The sequence below is a fragment of the Octopus bimaculoides genome, chromosome 7, assembly GCF_046866305.1.
Source record: "Octopus bimaculoides isolate indiv1 chromosome 7, ASM4686630v1, whole genome shotgun sequence".
In the NCBI taxonomy this organism is placed as follows: domain Eukaryota; kingdom Metazoa; phylum Mollusca; class Cephalopoda; order Octopoda; family Octopodidae; genus Octopus; species Octopus bimaculoides.
The window spans coordinates 62,237,050-62,259,688 of NC_142934.1; the positions used below are offsets into that span (position 1 = coordinate 62,237,050).

The 22,639-nt window shown below is 37.1% G+C and overlaps 1 protein-coding gene across 3 annotated transcripts in view; it reads left to right on the forward strand.

The window, feature by feature from the left end:
• LOC106874651 (QRFP-like peptide receptor) overlaps positions 1-22,639 on the forward strand; it is a 55,366-nt gene that overhangs the window by 14,253 nt on the left and 18,474 nt on the right. For 2 of the 3 annotated variants that reach the window (XM_052969716.2, XM_089355386.1), the window contains exons 2-5: positions 6-88; positions 8,449-8,883; positions 10,527-10,648; positions 20,053-20,174. In XM_052969716.2, coding sequence (XP_052825676.2) covers positions 6-88; positions 8,449-8,883; positions 10,527-10,648; positions 20,053-20,174 — 762 coding nt within the window. Of the gene's footprint in view, positions 1-5; positions 89-1,230; positions 1,369-8,448; positions 8,884-10,526; positions 10,649-20,052; positions 20,175-22,639 lie in introns of those variants that run through there. The other variant, XM_089355387.1, reaches the window with a different exon arrangement.

Genomic DNA, 22,639 nt, shown 5'->3' on the forward strand with positions numbered 1-22,639 from the left:
TATAGATATGCCACACTTAACACCCCATCAGTTGTCTTGTTCACCTACATGGTGTTATTTCCTTACCAGTACACATACAGCCAGTCAGGTGAGTTACTTCTTATGCTTCTCCTGTTTATTCTACGAGGGAATATTGAAAGGTTTCTGGCTTTAAGGGTATTGTGAAATCCCTGGTTGTAGACCCAACCTTCCGTGTTCTTTTACAGGGCTTAGAAAAACTGAGGGACCACTGCAAAAAGTGTGTAATTCTGGGAGGGGAATATATTGAATAAAATCATAAATAACAAATTCTACTATATTTTCTTTTACACAAAGCCAGGAACTTTTCAACACCCCCTACATAAGGTGCTAAATAGATTTTTAATTGTTGGCACTCCGTCACTTACGACGTCGAGGGTTCCAGTTGATCCGATCAATGGCTGAGCACTCCACAGACACGTGTACCCTTAACGTAGTTCTCGGGGATATTCAGTGTGACACAGTGTGACAAGGCTGACCCTTTGAATTACAGGCACAACAGAAACAGGAAGTAAGAGTGAGAGAAAGTTGTGGTAAAAGAGTACAGCAGGGTTTGCCACCATCCCCTGCCGGAGCCTCGTGGAGCTTTAGGTGTTTTCGCTCAATAAACACTCACAACGCCCGGTCTGGGAATCGAAACCGCGATCTTATGACCGCGAGTCCGCTGCCCAAACCACTGGGCCATTGCGCCTCTACAGATTTTGAATACAGGTTTAAAAAATAACATGACAGAGAGAGAGGGGTGGAGAGAGCCTAATAGACACAAAGACAACGAAAAAGTGAGAGAGGGGCCTATGTATGGATGTAAGTAGAATTACTAAGCTGAAAAGATCAGAGCCTGTTATAATAAGCGTACAAGAGACGAAAAGAAGACAAAATTTTACATCGAGTCAATATTTAAGGAGTGTTCATTAGTACGACCTTATGTAGCATATGGATGACATCTTATGAAACTGTGTTAGTAGATTTCATCGACCACAGTCCTCTACTGGCACTTATTTTAGCGACCCTGAAAGGATGGAAGACAAAGTTGACCTCGGCTACATTTGAACCTACAACATAATAACAGGCAGAATGCCACTTGGCATTTTGCCCGGCGTGCTAACGATTCTGCTAGCTCGCCACCTTAACTTCTTTTTTTTTTATGAAATATAATGAGTTTTTCAATGAGAGAGAGTTGTAATGGATGCGTTCTATTTTGGAAGGCGAAGATGATGATGTTGATGCTGAATCCAATAAAGAAAGACAGTGGCCGAAGTTGTAGATAACATATTTATTTCACCATTACATATAATAAAAGCCAAACCACGACGGGCAGGTGTGCATAAAAACAGTCGGAAAACATACGAGGTAACGAGAGTTATATTTTCTTTGTAAAAGGTAGATAGCGTTGGACTTATGTTTTCCCATATTCCCTGTCGTTCTAGCAGCAGTATCTAAATAGATCAAGTGATGTTGAAACAAAAGTGAGTGAGTGAGAAAGTAAGAGACAACTGTATCGCTGGTGGATTCCATAACTGTCCTTCTATCACGTTCTGTCGAGACAGTAATTCTGTGCCAATTACCCTACTCTTTGTCGGTCGCTCTCACACATTCCTTTTTCTTTACAAAATGCTAGTATTTATAATTCTGCAGACTAGCTAGGAAGATGGATATACCGTTATAACAATGGCTAAATTAATGTAGGTCGCACTTTGTTTACCTAAACTTTCTATGGTATACCAAGGTCCTGGGTCAAACGGAAAACGCATTAATCAGCGTTCCCTTCTGACAGGACAACAGGTCGTATGATTAGAGATAATTTCTAGATTCGGTTTCAAATTTCAGGCAGGCAAGGCCAAACAAGATCCTACAGAGTGATACCTTTTGTGTATGTACGTACGTACATGTATATGTGTAGAAAAAAAAATGATACCTGTTGGGTCAAAGAGATACCATTTTATGTGTATCGTAAACAACTCAGATCTGATTCGAATCCAATACGGCGAGCAAGAAATTTATACAGCACACTTGCTGCATACAGCATTCAATTGTACTACCTCATAGTATTTATTTAGATTTGAGACTTAAGGAACATGCTTAGTACACAGGCCGGTGACATGGATACATACTGCGTATTCTAAGTCGGTAGTTTAATAATCACCAACTTGGCAAACTATTCTTACCAGACAGTGAAAATCGTGAGAATGCTTTGAATCTGTGGTACATTGACACTGCGTCTCTGAGCATAGAGGAGATCTACCCGGGATCTTGTCAGAGCAGAGCATACATCGTCTACCCGTTCAAACAGGCTAGGCTATTTATTTTGCAACGCTTGGAACATGTTAAATTTGTGTTCGAACCTGGGTTATTAAATTCTTCAAGAATATATACTTCCCACAGAACAGTTGTTCAATGCTTTTATACAACCCGAATGTAAGGCGATATGTTTCATTGTACTGTATTACAACATTGTACTGTGCGTGTACGGTGATATTATTATAATATGAAAATTACAGTGTTTGCAGTGTCATGTTATGCTGTTTGTTTTATAAGGTATTGTTATTCTACATATGTCACTATATACTAGTACTGATATTTTGTATTTCTGCTGTCTTTACTGTCAAATCCTCGCGTGTTTTATGCTTGTTATGGCAACTTGGGATACAATGAAATACTCGTTATAAATACAAAAACAATAAATTGTATTTCAATAGATGGAAATACGATAACACGATGTTTACAGCCTTAATAGAATAATTACTACCGATAATGTAGTTTGCATCAGTTATGATTGATATTTTATCTCTCGAGTTTTCATCCGTATATATATATATGTATTATAAAAAGTGAGCAAGCTGAAATAAGTTATTTTGCCGTTAAGAGGAAAATTCTAATTTCTATTCCTCTTAGTTCTTATTTACTTTTTCTGTTTACTATTTACCGATACAGACCATCACTTTCTCCTTTAGATTCTGATGATTCACTTTGATTTGGATACTGTGTTTAGTATAGAGGGCGAAGGCGTGTGGCTTAGTGGTTAGGATATTTAGCTCACGAACGCAAGGTCGTAAGTTCGATTCCCGGCGACGCGTTGTGTCCTCGTGCAAGACACTTTATTTCACGTTGCCCCAATCCACTCATCTGGCAAAAATGAGTAGTACCTATATTTCAAAAGGTCAGCCTTGTTACATTCTGTGTCACGCTGTATCTCCTTGAGAACTACGTTAAGGGTACATGCTCACCCATATGCACTTTAATTTCACGAGCAGGCTGTTCCGCTGATCGGGTCAAAGTTAAAATTGCTTACGATTTGGGAAAAAGATATGGTCAGATAAATCATCTTTTCATGAATAATATAAAGATTTATGCGAAAAATAAGAAACAGCTTGAAACATTTTCTCAAATGACGTAGGTATGGAATTTGAGATAGAAAAGTACGCTATATTCAAAATGAAACGAGGAAGATTTGAAAGAAGCCAGCAAATTGAAATGCCTAATGGGCAAACAATAAGAGCGGTTGAGAAAGGACAGTGACATCAGAACTTGAGAATACTGGAAACAGACGAGATTAAAAAATGAAGAAATGAAACAAATTACCAGTAGGGAGTACGCAAGGAGAGTCAGAAAATTAATGCAGTCAAAGTTGAATTCTAAAAATCTTATTAAAGCAAAAAATTCAAGCACTCTTAATAAGATATGGAGTTGGAATTATAGACTGGACCAGAAACGATATAAAGAATCTTGACAAAAAAACTAAGAAGTTGTTGCTGTATGGAGCCCACCATCCGAAAGCTGATACTAATCGGCTGTACTTGAAGAGAGACCAGGGTGGAAGAGGCTTAATAGCAGTGGAAGAATGTGTACAGATGAAAAGAAAAAGTTAGTAGAGTATTTACAGAGCAGCGCAGAAAATCTAGTAAAGACAGTAAAGAACATGTAGTGAAGCACGTAATTGGAGAAAAGGACAAGAATGAAATACAAAGAGAGTACGTCAGACAGATCAGAGAGAAACCTCTGCATGGCCAGTTTTAGAAAGCCACTGAAGACGCATGTGGAACAAATTCCTGGGCTTGTTTAAGAAATGAGCAATTAAATAAAGAAACAGAGAGCTTAATTGTAGCAGCCCAAGATGAAGCGATAAAAACAAATAACTTGTGAAAAAATATATATGGAGAGAATGTCTCAGAAAAATAGTGGAACTTAGAGCGAGCCTGTGGAACGTGGAGCGAGCCTGTGGAACTTGGAGCGAGACAGTGGCACACATTGTGGCAAAATGTTCCAAGTTGGCACAGGAAGAATATAAGAAATGGAGGCACGACCGGGTTGTAAATGTAATACACTGGAAACTGTGCCAGAAATGGGGATTTGAAGATGGAAACACTTGATACAATCATCGAGTCGAAAGAATATTGGAGTCGAAGGGACTTGCCTATTCAAACGGACAAGAAATTAGAAAATAATACACCAGATATAACCATTGTACGAGGGAAAGTCAAAACTTATCTGCACTTTTGCCCCATAACATACCTTTATTCTTGTCACACTGCCTTCTGCGCATGTGTGCTTATAGTTGGTATTATTGTGGTCACGTGATCCAAGTTTGAGCCTGATCACGCCATTTTTCTTTCTGGCTTTATAGTGCAAGCATGGTCGCTCCACTAGCAATGTGCACCAAAGAAGGACAAAGAGCACTGACCCGATTTCTCTGGTCGGGAGGTGTGTCAGGTGCTGAAATTCATCAGAGGCTTTTAGCGCAATATGGGGACAATGCACTACCGCATAGAAGTGAGTATGAGTGGATCGAGAAGCTTAAAAGTGGCCGGACAACATGACGCACGAAGAGGAAGCAGGACGCCTGTTAACCTCCACCACTGACGAGAAGATTCAGCTACCTCACTGATCATAACTCGCCGGTTGACCATTACCATCTCTCGAGCTTGCTGAATCTTCCCGTCAGTGGTGGAGGTCGACGGGCGTCCTTCTCCCTCTTCGTGCGTCACGCTTGTCCCCCTACTTTTAAACTTCTCGACCCACTCATACACACTTCTACGTGGTAGTGCTGTTCCCGTATTGTGCTAAAAGCCTCTGATGAATTTCAGCAGCTGACACACTTTCCGACCAGAGAAATCGGGTCAGTAGATGACGGATGCGATGTAAGCATTCGCCACCTCCATCCGACCTTTCAAGGATAGCTTTCTCTCAGTTCATTTCTGGATGAGATTGGCCACCCAGCTCGCCACCTCGTCCTAGTTCTTCTCCACCTGGAGATCTGGACCGAACCAGACCCCGAGCTATTTAACAGGCATGGACCTGCCTCTCCAGGTGCCCAGTTGCAGGCCCACTGACTTCCTCTGTCACCGCCTCGTATTCTTTTAGAGCAGTGCCGACCAGGTCTGTATGCCTGGTGTTCGACACTATGACTCGTATTAGTTCGCGCGGGATACCTCTCAACGCCTCCAGTTTCCAGGGCCATCACACACAGGAGAGACGAGAGAGGACACCCTTGATGGACCGTGCGCATGATATTGAATAGTTCCGATAGGTAACCATTCATCCGAACTACCGATGGTAGGGACACAAACAGTCACACATACATACATACATACATACATACATACATACATACATACATATATATATATATATATATATATATATATATATATATATATATATATATATATATATATATATATATAAGCTCGTCGAAACGCCGGTGTTAAAACGTGGGTAGCTGATGAAGTAGAATGTTCTCTATGTGGCTCGTGTGTTCTCGTCTACGTTTGTTTGCAATGTCCTGTACCCAGATATGCACCTATACATACAGGTGGATGTCGGTATGCACATACCTGTACGTATATATGCATATACTCATTTACTTTTGTTTATATATATATATATATATATATGCATATATCCTATGTAATTCTTCGGTCTTAAGGATTGTCGTGGCATTTTCTTTGGCCAGTTATTCGGTTGAAAACCTCTTCTACTATGCCAAAGCTTTTAACACGTGCGATATACGATTTTACGTTCTATACATGCCTCAGGCATTTTTCGACCAGAGCTTGCGTGACTCTTTCTATCTTGCATGTTTTCAATGACATACATCTGTATATTATTGTTCTCCGCCGTATCTCTTCCTGCACCTCTTCTGATGTGTTCAGGTTGACTGTCCGGCCAGTTCTTGTTAGATGCATCTTCGCTCTAGCCAAGTTGGTTTCTGACAATTTCACTTCTGTTCTGCGACACATTTCAGCGAATCCACTGTATGTTTGCTTAGAAGAAGCGAACGACGTTGTTGCTTTAATATTTTTTTTCTTCCTTCTTTGTGGTGGTGACGGTGGTGGTGAAATATGCAGGTGTTTGACGTGAAAGAATTCTTTTTTCTTTCTCTTCACTTTCCTGCGTTTTTTTTTTTTTGTTACTCTGGTTGGTCCACGTGATGGCAGTGGTGGTAGCAGTGTTAGTGTTCTCCTCCGCTCCCTCCTCCATGCCACCGTCGGTGTTCATGGTGTTGTTGTCGTTGTTGTTGTTGTTGTTGTTGTTAGTGCTGCTGCTGCTACTGCTATTTTTCCTCTCTGTCTCAACCATATTTGATAGCGGAGGGAAAGAAATTTCGAAAGCGCGGTTACAATAATTTTCAACACCCACGATTTCCGTGGCCATATTGTAAATTTTGTTTAGATTTCTTTTTAAAAAGATGAAATTTTCAGTTATTAAAACTCAAAATTTGCGGGCGAATTTTTTGTCACCCCACCAAGCCCTGGTTGTGGCGAGCTTCGTTACAAAGACAACAGTTCAACAAAGTTTGGAAAAACAAAAGGTAAAACAACAAATTTAAAGAAAATTTAACACACCTCTGAACACGCAGCCGATAGATCTAGACACAAATGATAATAATAATCCTTTCTATTATAGGTACAAAGCCTAAAATTTAGGGGGAAGAGGCTAGTCGATTACATCGACCCCAGTAAACAACTGGTACTTAATTTATCGACCCTGAAGGATGAAAGGCAAAGTCAACCTCGGCGGAATTTGAACTCGGAATGTTCACACGGACGAAATACCGCTAAGCATTTCGTCCGACCTGCTAACGATTCTGCCAGCTCGCCTCCTTAATAAATAAATAAATTAATTAATTAATTAATTAATTAATTAATAATAATAATAATAATAATAATAATAATAATAATAATTGTTTCGAATTTTGGCACAAGACTTGCAATCACATCGCCCCTCCCCTCGCTCCTGAGCCGGTTCCTATTTTACTGAACCCAAAACGATGAAAGGCAAAGTTTTCTCGGTAGGGTTTAAGCTCAGAAAATAGAGAGTCAGAAGAAATGCAATTAAGTATTGAAACATTCCTCAACTATAAATAAATGCCCACTTATCATATACCATTGAACTGTATCTTTTGTGAGAAAACTATTTCACTCAGGAGAGTATGGGCACTATCGTAAGCTATTTACTACGATCTCTTGTATCATGATGACAGCATATGATGCAAACACAAGTGCCAAAAGCAGATCTTACTACTTTGATAAATTTGGTCAGTGGTATATTTATAGAATTATCAAACATGCAGTCGTAAGATTATATTCAATGTTTCGTAAAGGTTTGTTGCAAAGGTTTGTTGCAAAGGTTTGTTGCAAAGGTTTGTTGCAAAGGTTTGTCTCATCCATTTTCTTGCTTAGTGAAAAGAAACGGTATTGAAGCTCAAGATTTAATAATGATTTAATTTGAAACGCATTCCATATTTTGGTAGCGTAATATTCTAAGCAACATCTTTTCTCTGTGACCGTTGGCAACTTGAACTGGATAAAGATTAAAGCAGTTTCTGAGACATAATTGAAAGATGTTAACCCCTTCAGTTACGGATGATAAAGTAAAACTATTTTTTTTTAAATTTTTTATTTATACCAAAATACTGGTATAATTTATACCAAAATATTGAGTAAATTTTTGAGTAAATATTGAGTAAAATTTATACTAAAATATTGAGTAAATTTTTAAAGAATTCAATATACAATATGCTTAATATTCAGTGTGGATAAATAAAAATTTTGCTTACACTAGGTAAAAATACCAGTTTACTTACATTTGTGGGGTTTACAAGAAGACGCAGCTATCCTTCATGACTTTTGAGCAAACACTGAGTCAGAATCACATGGTCTTGGTTATATATGAGTTTTAGAGGTGTCCAATGAGTTGGTAACTGTGACTCAACTGAATTATAATTTATATTTCTTTTGTAATTTATGCTGAAAAATTGTCCAATTCATTGGAGGGTTTGAACAAGCTAAAACTAGGTGTTGGGATGATAATTTAATCACGCAAGATCTGAGTTTGTAGATATATCCGTTCTTTTATTAATAATCAATGTAGGTCAGTCAATGTAGAATTAAATGCTAAATCTTCTTTGTATTTTTTCTTCTTGTTTTGCAGTATTAAATAATGGCATAAAAACAATAATTTTTCTTAATTCAACTTGGACCGACTATGAGATTTCCTCGTGGAATTTGACAGACGACAACGTCAGCAACAAAAGTAGAACTCCTTTATCATCGCACGTCATTGTAAATTCAAAATCAGAGATGGTTACTACGGAAGAAAACAGTACCTCACAAACCGTACCCTTGTCTGAGATGTGTAAGATCGCAGAAGAATATAGCAACTGGAATTTTGAGTATAAGTATTCAGTTGAGTATTTAAAGGAAGTAGTTTGCAAATGCTACGGAGCCTGTAATATGGTAAAACCGGATATGGATCATATAAAGAAACTAAAAGAGGAATATGAGAATCCATTAGCTCCACATAACATCGTACAATTTCTTCTTGTCATGTGCTCATACTCTTTCCTGCTGTTGATTGGCTTCATAGGTATGTTCTAGATTGATTTATATATATATTTATTATTATTATTATTATTTTCATAAATATTTTTTTTATTTTATTATATCTTCGTTTCGAAGTTTCAGTTGTTTTTCTTTGATAAAAACGTGCGTCGTAAATAGCATGGCTTTAAGACATCGCCTTATGTTGGAAAGTTCATAAACAGTAATGAAGTACACACCAACATACCATGAAGTACATACCATGAAGTACATACCATGAAGTACATACCATGAAGTACATACCAACATATCATGTACACTCACTATACGAGTGCATGCGTGCACGCACGCACACATGCATACATCAAATAATCCAGAAAACCACAAGTCCAAAGAACTGTCTTGATTTGAAGAAAAAAGCCTTCCAACTTTGTTGACCGGCTTGAATTCTGAAAAGGTAAAAAACTTAAATCCCAAAGAAACATACATACATACATACATACATACATACATACATACATACAAGCATGCATACGAGCATGCATACATACAAGTATGCATACGAGCATGCATACATACAAGTATGCATACGAGCATGCATACATACAAGTATGCATACAAGCATGCATACATACATACAAGCACACATACATACATGCATGCATGCATACATACATAGACAGAGGCGCAGGGATAACAGCAAAATGAGATAACCGATACAGACTTTGTGGAGTTAACACCGAAGGTATCATAAAGCAGTTGTCACTGTATTATCTATCTATGAGGCATGATGTTGTAGCTAGGACACTGTATTATGAGATCCGTCAGAAGGATAACCTCGGGACCAAAGAAATAAGAACCCACAGTATGATAGAAGCCATAGCCACTCATAATAAAAAGGAGTGCTGGTGAAATGTCCTACTGAAAACAGCTATAAAATGTAGACATAATAGACCTGACATAGTAATTTGGGATAGAGAAGAGAAACTATGTACAGTTGTGGAAATAAGCTGCCAAGCGGATGTTAACATAAAGCTACAGATCAGGGAAAAAGAAAATACCTACGCTGAATTATTGAGGAATCTGCAATTAGTCTATCCTGATAACAAGTTCAGGTTTACACCTGTAGTTATTGGAGCACTGGAATATGTAACGCATTACCCAAATACCAATCTTGAGAAATTAGGCTTTTCAAAACCAGAAAGGAGAAAGCTGATTCGAAGACTACAGATTCGAGACATCACTGAAACTGTAAAAATTTGTAAAGCTTACCAGAAATTTATCGTTTAAGTATATATGAGCATGTCTAGAAATGCAACTGCATGCATGGGAATACAAACTTAAAACTAAACATACAAATCTGTACACACACACACACACACACACACACACACACACACACATACATACATACATACATATCCTGTTAATGTTGAAATTCCAATGAAACCGGTTCTTTCTCTGTTGGCAAGAAATTTAAAACTAAAACTGAATAATGACACATTTCTTAAGCCAAAATATAAATTTATAACTTCACACAATTAGGAATGTGCCAGCTTAACGGAACTTATCATATAACTTAATTAGCATATTACTTCATCATATAAATTTTTAAAATTATTTCCACCAACACATACTGATTATATCAACCATATGTAAATTTTATTATTTATCTCTTCTCACTGGCAGGTAATATGACAACTATTTGCGGTCTTATTTTTTGGGTGAAATCAAAAGCACCAACAATATATTTCATTTTAAGTTTAACATCAGCTGACCTCATTCTTGTAGTGGTTTGTATCCCTATTAAGGTAAGTTTTCACATTGTTTATTTATACTTTATAAACTGTTATTAGAGTAGTGAAATTTCTACCAATAGTAAGAACTACTTGTTCAGCCACTACAGATATGAGTGGCGGAAGCGGTGAGATTGGCAAAGCGCTTTATTAAGTGTATTCAGCTACTTCCCCTGTTTTGTTTCAGTTTCATCTGTCGTCAATGCGACAAATGCTATTTAACAACATATCAGTTGAGTGAAAAGTAAGCAACGTTTTAAAACATGAAAATCATCACAATATATTTCAACAATGCGGAAATGTTATTCATCAAAGTAAAGACCATTACACTCAACACATTTTTGCCAACGAGTTACAAGTTTGTTTATTCCGTTAACATAAAAATCTGGAGTTCTGGAGCTGACTAACTCTTTGGACGCACTTTCAGCATCGGTTTGATTTTTGAACTCCTTCTCTCGCGAGAAACCATCAAGGTGCTTGAAAAAAGTGATAGTCGGTAGGAGAAAGGTCTGGAGAATTACTACGGCACTCCGTCGGTTATGACGACGAGGGTTCCAGTTGATCCAATCAACGGAACAGCCTGTTCGTGAAATTAACGTGCAAGTGGCTGAGCATTCCACAGACATGTGTACCATTAACGTAGTTCTAGGGAGATTCAGCGTGACACAGGGTGTGACAAGGCTGACCCTTTGAAATACAGGTACAAGAAAAACAGGAAGAAAGAGTGAAAGAAAGTTGTGGTGAAAGAGTACAGCAGGGTTTGCCACGTCCCCTACCGGAGCTTCGTGGAGCTTTGTGTGTTTTCGCTCAATAAACACTCACAACACCCGGTGGGGGGAATCAAATCCGCGATCCTATGACCGGGAGTCCGCTGCTCTAACCACTGGGCCATTGCGCCTTTACTCTGGGGAATAAGTTGAGTGGGGAAGAACTTCGTAGCCAAGTTCCCTCAACTTCTGGAACGTCATTAGTGAAACATATGGTCGAGCATTGTCATGAAGAATGATTGACCCTCTTCTGTTGACCAGTCTGGGACGGAAGAGTAGCAATTTTTCGTTCATTTTGGCAATTTCATGGCAATATGTTTCTGCGGTAATGGTTTTTCTGGATTTTAAGAATTGATAGTGGATGAGTCCAGCAGTACGTTACCAAACAGTCTTGAAGAGCTCGGGTTTAGGGAAGGTTTTCGGTGCTTCATTTTGGTCCTATCACTACGAAGACCGTTTCTTATTATTGTACAGAATCCACTTTTCATCGCAAGTTACAATACGGTTGAGAAATGGATCGGTCTGATTACGGAGAAGAAGCGACCAACAAATTTCATATTTGCACATTTTCTGATTTTCATTCAAATCGTATGGTACCCATTAGTCGAGTGTTTTTGATTATCCGATCGCATTCAAATGGTTGCAGGCAATTTTCTGGCTAATTTCAAGTTCTTTTGTCTGTTCTCAAGTGGTTTTACGTGGATCTTTATCAATAACGGTCTCTAATTGACCGTCATCGACGACAGATGGGCGTCCGCTACGCTCACGATCTTTAAGGCTCAGGTCTCCACTGCTAAATCGCTTAAACCATTTTCGAGCTGGCAACTCACTGGTCATTTCGTCACCAAACGTTTCCTTGATATCGCGAGCAGTTTCAGCTGCTTTACATCCTTTCTTGAAGTTGAATAGCAAAATTGCTCGAATATTGCGCTTTGACAGTTCCATTTCAGATGATTGTAATAACGGTGTAAAAAATATCAATGTTAATTTATTGATGCATTTGGGCAAGTCTGTGTCTGTATTATCAGACAATTTCAAGAAAATGTTTTTAAAAAAATTCAAAGCTCTGCAAAAATTCGGTACAAATTCTTCATGGCTCAAAATGTTACTTACTTTTTGCTCAACTTGATACTATAATACAGATATCGAGATTGATTCATCTGATTTTATCTCTCCACGTGGATTAAGCTTACATTTAAATAATAACTGAATAATTGTTTCTAGTTTAGGTAGGGGTTAAGTTGAGATTCCAATATTTCAGTACTTTATTTTATTGACACTGGCGAGATGAAAGGCAATGTTGACACTGATGGTATTTGACTTTAGAACGTAAAAGGTTCGAAAAGAATATAGCACTGCATTTTGTTCGACGCTCTAACGATTCTGCCACTTCATCACCTTTCGCTTCTAAATAATAATTGCATCTGATTTCAACACAAGGCCAGTAATTTTGACGAGAGGATATTAATCGATTACATCATCTCCACGACATCAGACTGGTACTTTATTTTATCGATCTTGTGGAGGTGAAAGGCAAAGATGACCGCGGCAGAATTTGAAATCAGAACTAAAGAGCCGGAACCAATATTCTTTTCTTTCTGTAAGCACAACCCCTTAAATTTGTGGGGAGGGGATTAGTCAATTACATAGATCCCAGTGCTCGGCTGGTATTTACTTTATTAACGACACCCCCCCCCTCCACCAAAAAAGGATGAAAAGTAAAGTCGACGATCTCAGAAGAAATGCCTCTAAGCACTTTGTCCGGCTTGCTAACGGTTCTACCGGTTCGCGGCCCCAGCCAAAACCATTAATAGTCATTTCTACTATAGACACAAGGCCTGATATTTTGTGGAGAGGTGCTAGTCGATTACATTGACCTCAGTACAAAACTGATACTTCTGCCAGCTCGCTGCCTTATCAAAACCATTAATAATGAAAGGTAATATTTTAAATGAAGTTAAGGCGGCGAGCCGGCAGAATTGTTAGAACGTTGGGAAAAGTACTTAGTGGCATTTCGTCAGCCTTTACGTTCTGAGTTCAAATTCCGACGAGGCCGACTTTGCATTTCATCCTTCTGGGTCGATAAAATAAGTACCATTTGAGTACTGCAGTCAATGTAATCGACTTACCCATTCTGTAAAATTGCTGGCCTTGTGCCAAAATTTGAAACCAATATTTTAAGTGAACTGTGGCGAAGGCTCTTGAGGAGAAGGTAAATTTTCTGAGTCTCGAAATTACTATGCGGTTTCAAATATTCAGTTGAATCTATTCCATTTCATTTGGTCAGTAAATTCAATGCAAAACATCACACTCTACTCCGTTTAACACTAATGGGAAAATGGGTGTTATGATATTACTAAATGGTGGAGAAAATTAGGAGTGTCACCTCCTCACCATTTTCCCATCCTATAGTAATATGAAACATTATGCCTAGCAACGCGAATACTTTTTTGATAATTAGTGCTTCGATAACTTGCGGTGTTGAGCTTCGAAACGGTACACGAACCCTTCTACAGTATTTAGTCTGTCTGAGATCAGAATTGCCAATAGCTTTTCTCATCCATTGTATCAAATTCTTGGTCCTCATCTGTGCTGGCGTGTGTGTGTGTTGACTCATGAGCAACAGTCCATCCCACTATTAACTCATTACATTCACAATTGTAATACCATGAAGGATTCCATGGCAACGATGAATTCATAACATTACCTGCAACAGCAAAAACAGAAGCAGTAACAGTAACAGTAACACTGTTTTCACATTGCTAACACTACATAATATATTGATTTTGATACAAGCCCATAATTTTGTAGTTAAAGAATATAGTTACTTGAATCGATCCCCATTACTTGATTCGTACTTATTTTATCAGTGCCGTACAGAGTAAAGTTAATCTCAGAGTATAAAGGAACATAAGTTAGTATCACAAAGGTGTTCATATCCAGCAGTTGACTTATTTCCTTTCCTTACATTCATTACCCCTCTGCCCTTAGTACCTTATATAATAATCCATAGGTATTCTGTAACACTGACCATTTCAGAAGCGATTTAGCAATGTTTCGTGCATGAAAATTGAAAAGAAAATGTATACTGATTGATAGAAAACGAATGCATAGGATTTGGCATAAAACTAATTTCAAGTGAGACTTGCACCGACTAACTTCGACCGTGGGTGTCATTTAATTATGATCTGCTGAAAATCGATCACATGTATATTAGTTAACAGCGGTAGCAACATTAGGTACATGAAAACTATGTAGTACAATAAATTTGTTTACTTTGTAAGAACTTTCAATAAACCTCTCTCTGTTTCTCTCTATCTATCTATCGTCTGATTGTCTGTCTGTCTACCAATCTATCTAAATCTATGTCAACATCAGCTCTTTTTAATAATGCTTTGTTTACACGATAGACAAAGAGGCCATGCTCAACAGGCAAACATTTACATGGTCAACAAACATCAAGTTCCAGATGAATGCCTACTTGAGATTGCTTTGAATTAGATTGTACGAGATACTAGGTATTTCAAATTATCCTTTCACTGGTTTTCGTAATTACACTACGACCTTACTTTGACACCACGTTCAAGGGCTTTAGTCAATCATAACAATAATCTTTCTGTCGCCTTTTACAAATAGTGCAAGTCTTGCCGACACAAACTACAACCAGTCTCCTTGGATTCTGATTTTATTTAAAATCTAAGAGCTGAGTTTGTGTGGAACTGAGCAAAGCCCAAATTCTCGGCGATACAATTAAAGGTTACAAGAAGTCGCTCCAAGGTAACCTTCTTTACAATGCTATACGATGGTAAAGTCTGAGTGGGTTATTAGGAAAAACTGAATGGGCGTGGATCTTCGTCTCTGAAGAGACTAAATCAGGTCGAAACGCCAGTTTCTGACGATTTGACGACGATTTTCTGAGCAAGCTTTGTGTTTATAATAATCTAAGAGAAGTTTCTCTGAAACAAAATATTACGTTCCACGTTTATGTATACACTGGAAATGTTATACACGTCGTTATTCTTACCTTTTAGTTACTTTTCTTTTTTGTATCAGTGCCCTGTAAAATAGAAATAAATTTTTGGCAAGTCAATTTATCGGTCTACGTTCGGTTCTTTAACAAAGCTATTTTCTTTCACTATTCTTTTATTTCCCGTCCATTGTTGTTTATCCTTAAGTCAGCCTTAGTCAATCAAATACATGATCAAAGGAAGACTAGCTATGACCATCCCTTCATAATGTACCCAAACGAAATTGTTCGGCATGTCTCATTTTTAAGACAGTTAATAATGATTTCAATGAAATTTGGTTACTATTTCTAGTATATCAAACGACCACGTAGAAGCACCGTCTTGACGTTCGAGAAAAATGGTATTGTTCTAAACGGTTATGAATGATAATACGTATCTGGAAAAAATCATCCTTGTAATATCTTCTCACTTCTTGTCCTTAAATGCGGAGGTCTGGTAGAATAGGGAAGAATCGGATTAAAACGTGTCTTGATATCGGCACATTAAAAGTAATGGGTGACATAATTGATAGATTATCAAACAAATTGTCATCTGCCATTTCAAAAAGAGGTATCAAAGGTACTTTCCGAGCCTTATGCTTATAAGGCCGATTTCCCGGATTTTATGGCGTATATAACCCTTTGACTTGAGTGGATCACCGGACTCTCGAAGGTTTACTCCATTTTGTCAGCTGAGTGAACTGGAGCAACCTGATATGAAGTGCTTTGCTCAAGAGCATAACGTGTTGTCCGGTCCAGAAATCGAAACCACAATCGTACAATCACGAGTGCAAAAACCTTACCACTAAGCCACGCGCCTCCACCTTTCGATATTTAGTTACGACACTTTACGTTCTGAGTTCAAAACTTGTTGAATTCGACTTTATTTTACTAACTTCCAGATTCAGTAAAATCTATTTACTTACTCAAGAATTTTAAGGGTACTATGTCACAATGTTAGCAATCCTTGCTGGTCATGCAATAAGTCATAAAAAACTGTAGAAAACTGTTAAATGTGTTGTACTATTGAGTTTTGTCGGTAAACATTGAGAGCTCAGATCTGAACGCGCTCATCTTCGCCTTTTGTTTCTCTGGTATGCATACAGTATGACCAGGTATGAATTTATTCCTTAATATTCGAAATTTGTTAGCACTGTCGTATTAATTCTCTGTTCTTTTGCATCACATTCTTGATAATCACATCAAACTAATGTGACATCTTAGAAGCGATTGATTATTCCGAGAAATCTATGGAATTAAAAGTAAACCTTTAACTGACTATTGAACCAGTAAAGTCCATGATCTGAAAAAATTGGTAACTGTCTGTAATTATCAATTAATCCAAAAGAGAGATTGTCATAAAACATGGCAATCAACATTCTTTGAATTTTCCACTAGGACCTGCATTTGTCTATGAATTTTCCTACTGAGCCGACATTTGTCTATTTATTCTTTCATGTTAAACAGATGAGACAGTTTCTCCTGTGAAGGGAGTCCATCGCAGTTTGCTTTTCTTTGTTGGAACTGAACTCAACAATAAAGCGAACGAATTACTCGTAAATTCCATAGGCGCTATCGTGTTTATTTCGGTGGATTCTACGAACCACTGTGGGATATATTTTCAGTGAGATGAGATTATGAATGAATGAATGTTTGCTCAACTTAGCTTGAACCAGAAGCCAAATTTCCCGCAAAACTGACTTTACCCTCTCATAAAAGAGAGTATATCCGTTAATGAAGACTTAGATACACTATATCTGAAATAAAAAAAGCACAAGATTGGCACAGCTATGACATTTTTTATCATATGTTTGCTCAATTATGCTTATCTGCCGCTAAAACAGAAAAACGAAGATTTAAGTGGACTCGACCAATGACAGTTAAGTGTTTTGGTCACTGACACGAGGTAGTGTCGGTTTTGAAATACAGAGTTCCGGTTTCTCGATTTCAGGTGTATGCATCTCAGGTTTTCCATTCGGCTTTCTATTCTATCAAAAAGAAGCCAAAACCACTTCTATCATGACTGCAAACATTAGCATCAGAATATAAACGATTTGAGTGCCCCCACCCCCACCCCATTAGTTAACAGGTTCTTAATCTATTGAGATAAACATTGAACGACAAATGTGACTATGGTGCGTTGTGAAAGACAACTGTAAATAAACATTATAAGACATTTTGTCAGACGCTGTATACAATGTGTGGCTCTCTATTCTTTTAACATGACCTAGTATACATACATGTTATATGTATATATATATATATATATATATATATATATATATATATATATATATATATATATATATATATATATAGTTGGAATTTACAAAAAAAAACAAAAGACAAAGACAGGTGTGTAAACAACAAGCAGGTGTATTAGTTTAACGCTCGGGAAGGTGGGAAAGTCTATTTTACGTTTCGAGTACATACATATATACATACATACATATATATATATATATATATATATATATATATATATATATACATCCACTAGGTCTAGCCACGCAGTCAAAGAAATTCCCCTTTCTAAAGGAACTGCAGTCGCTGAGCAACTGATATTTCAAGGGCAATGCCATGTGATCCACCTTTATTAACAGCAGCCTATTTTCCTGTAGCTATCTTGGACTATGTGCATTTCTCCATTCGGTAATCTAAAGCTCGAAAGAGACGGTCTTCTGTTAGATGCCCGCGAAACTTTAAGCTGCATAGAGCCGAATCAAACTGTTTTGAATAATGCATGTAACTCCTACTAAATGTGTTGAGTGCCTTTTTCTTTCGTTCGTCCACTCACTCGTGTACATATATATATATATATATATATATATATATATATATATATATATATATATATATATATATATATATATATATATATGTTTGTATGATAGTGTTTAGAGGAATATATTATTTAAAAGAGTTCCAACTATGTCTGTTTTTTATGTTTTATTTATATTCTTATAAAATTAATGTGGGATATAGAATATGGAATATATGATATAAATAGTATATTAATACTCAGTATTTCATATATTCAATACGCCATTCAATACTTCATTTCATTTTACTATTTATATTATATATTCCATATTCTATATCCCACATTAATTTTATAAGAATATAAATAAAACATAAAAAACAGACAGAGTTGGAACTCTTTTAAATTATATATATATATACGTTCGTGCTGCTGGCCGAGGTGAGAGGGATAACTCCCTTGGCAAACAGGACACAGTCGTGTGTCGATAAGCCAGCTGGAGGAGATGTCCTCCTGGGGCTAAAAGCAACAGTAACATCCACCCCTAGGGGTCAGCCACACTTAAGTGGCAATATACTACACTTTATCGTGCAGTTACTGTTAATACTTCATATAGAGAATTAACATTGCTTGTTTTCACCTTTTCAATATCAGTGAAGAATGCCACTGGAAAAGAAGATATAAGGTTTGCCAGATTTGTCTCTCTCACCAAGGTCATCAGCTGTCGAACGCCGACGAAGGGAAATAACCCTGAAATCCGGATACGTTCGTGCTGCTGGCCGAGGTGAGAGGGATAACTCCCTTGGCAAACAGGACACAGTCGTGTGTCGATAAGCCAGCTGGAGGAGATGTCCTCCTGGGGCTAAAAGCAACAGTAACATCCACCCCTAGGGGTCAGCCACACTTAAGTGGCAATATACTACACTTTATCGTGCAGTTACTGTTAATACTTCATATAGAGAATTAACATTGCTTGTTTTCACCTTTTCAATATCAGTGAAGAATGCCACTGGAAAAGAAGATATAAGGTTTGCCAGATTTGTCTCTCTCACCAAGGTCATCAGCTGTCGAACGCCGACGAAGGGAAATAACCCTGAAATCCGGATACGTTCGTGCTGCTGGCCGAGGTGAGAGGGATAACTCCCTTGGCAAACAGGACACAGTCGTGTGTCGATAAGCCAGCTGGAGGAGATGTCCTCCTGGGGCTAAAAGCAACAGTAACATCCACCCCTAGGGGTCAGCCACACTTAAGTGGCAATATACTACACTTTATCGTGCAGTTACTGTTAATACTTCATATAGAGAATTAACATTGCTTATATATATATATATATATATATATATATATATATATATATGTGGCAAGGTATGGACGGTTTTCGGAGGACCGAAGAAATTATGTGTAAATTGAGAATTATACGAGGTATAGTACTATACATAATACCGAAAGGATCTTCACCTCTTATATCACACATTTCTTCCTCCTTTAACGCCGATGTGATGTAATTTCCTGGGAGAGAAATACTTTTGCGGCTGAAGATAGCTTTGTATTGTAAATTATACACTGATATAAAGCTTGAAACACGTGTACCGCAGAATCCTTTGTATTTTTGCTGTTATTTTTTGGATTTACAATTTATTCTTTCACCTCAACCACGAGCTGGCATACACAGGTGCTTACAATTGTCAAGTATTACCTCTAAATTTTACTTTACCTATATATATATATATATATATATATATATATATATATATATATATATATATATATATATATATATATATATATATATATATATATATATATATACACACACACACATACACATGTGTGTGTGTTTTTATATGTTTACTCACAATATTTCACTTTTCGATTTCTATTCAGCTTGCTGAAACATTGAAAGCTGTGAACAATTTGGCAGATGCCGTTTGTAAGCTGATGTACTATATACGGGATTTCACCTTTGTCTTCTCCATTATCACAATGTGCGTTATAAGCCTGGAAAGGTGAGGGCAAACATTATTAATTAGTCTTACTAACTTATTCTTCTGAATTGTGTATAACAGTATCTATGTATATGTTCTTGGTGTTTACGTGTGTCACTGTGTATGTAAATTCCTGGATCTCTGTCGGTTTCAGCAATGAAAATTCGACCAACCGAACTACCTATTCATTTTATTACTCTGTAAGTGGTTGGGTATTCCCCCAAAACATACACTTAAGATATTCTCAAACAAAGCTGAACCATTGAATTACATGTACAGTCCTGCCGACAAACTTCCACACAGTTTCTTTCTGGACGAAAAGTTCTTAAATATAATAACGTAAACACTTTACTCTGTTTATCTTATTCCATTCCATTCCATTTCATAGAAGATTTGAAGAGTTTCTATATCTGTTAAATAAATTAAAAAACAATTCCTTCTTTTCTTCTGACTAACCTTATTATTACTAACAGGCGCAGGAGTGGCTGTGTGGTAAGTAGCTTGCTTACCAACCACATGGTTCCGGGTTCAGTCCCACTGCGTGGCACCTTGGGCAAGTGTCTTCAACTATAGCCTCGAGCCGACCAAAGCCTTGTGAGTTGATTTGGTAGACGGAAACTGAAAGAAGCCCGTCGTATATATGTATAATATATGTATATATATATATATATATGTATATATATATATATATATATATATATATATATATATATATATATGTATGTGTGTATATGTGTTTGTCCCCCCCCCCCCAACATCGCTTGACAACCGATGCTGGTGTGTTTACGTCCCCGTAACTTAGCGGTTTGGCAAATAAGACCGATAGAATAAGTACTAGGCTTACAAAGAATAAGTCCTGGTGTCGATTTGCTCGACTAAAGGCGGTGCTCCAGCAGGGCCGCAGTCAAATGACTGAAACAAATAAAAGAGTAAAAGAGTATACTATTCTATACATTACCAAAACGATTCAAACCTGTAGGAAAGTACCATGCTCTACAGGTATGGGTTACGCACACACATACACACGCGCGCACACACACACACACATGCAGTTGAGAATTCAGTTGGTCGCTACTGCAACGGTTGCTACTTCTGTCAACATATCAACAATCCAGCAAGGTTACATATAAAGATTACGCATCTCTGAAGATTTGGAAGTCAGTTTCAATCATATACTTGACATTATCTCCTAATATAATAATGAGCGTAGTGTTTTATATACTTGTATGTATACATATATATATATATATATATATATATATATATATATATATTTGTCCGAAATCACGCAGTAGGAGGGAGTGAGAGAAAGAGTAGTATAAGTGAAGGGAGTGGAGAGAAAATAGTAATTCAGTGAAGTAGTGGGAGTAACAGCTGTGATACGAATGCAGTTTGGGATTGAGTTTATATATATTTTTGTCACCCTGTATTTATACAAACACAGATATTTATACACACATATACATATATATGTATTTATACACACATATACATATATATATATACATATATATATATATATATATATATATATATATATAAGGTTGAGGAGGGTATTGGATTTAACCAAACCCAAGAGGATACAGGTAATACCGAGTAAGTGCCATTCTTCTTCAAGTAAACAAGCTAAAATCCATCGCAGTATGGCATATATTCACCTCTGCTATCTATGCTATATCAGCCTTCGTTCCAACATCTATTTCCGGATTATCCCCACAAGGATTACTTTACACAGATTTCTACACGGATATTTACTACTGGAATGAAACTACACTTCAAGTACTGTTCTCTCTTTTTTCAGCGCATCACACTCTTTACCACTTCATACTAAAAATATCCGCCTATGGATATAGTAATAGACTACTTTATTTTTTCTGTCTCCGATGAAGGGAAGTACTGGATCTTCCCAGAAACAGCTGTAAGACTCTATCCATAAAATACTTCTCCAATCTTACTATTGCTCTCTTTACCTTTTTATTTATATATATATATATATATATATATATATATATATATATATATAATACAAATGATATGTGAGCATATGCATATATACATACACATATGTACATACCTACAGCTACATGTATATATAGATGCATATCCGGGTACAGGACGTCAAAAAAATGTGGAGGAAAAAGGAACGGGAACATAAACAAAGCACAAAAAACGAACTTTTTTTACGGACAATAGAATGAACACATAGGGAAACAGACAAGCCACATATGGAACTTTTCCTTCATCAGCTGCCTGTATTCTAAACTAGGCGTTTCGAAGATGATATATATATATATATATATATATATATATATATATATATACCTAAATTCTGTACGACTCTTACTCTTTCTTTGGAAAGACTTCCGCCCGTCCTCACACCTCATTTTCTCCCAAATTTGTTTATTAATTTTTTTTTTTCCGGAAAATTGCCAAAAATCGGCATTGTTAAATTTTCTCCCCCCCAGCCCACCAATTTCTTCAATTTT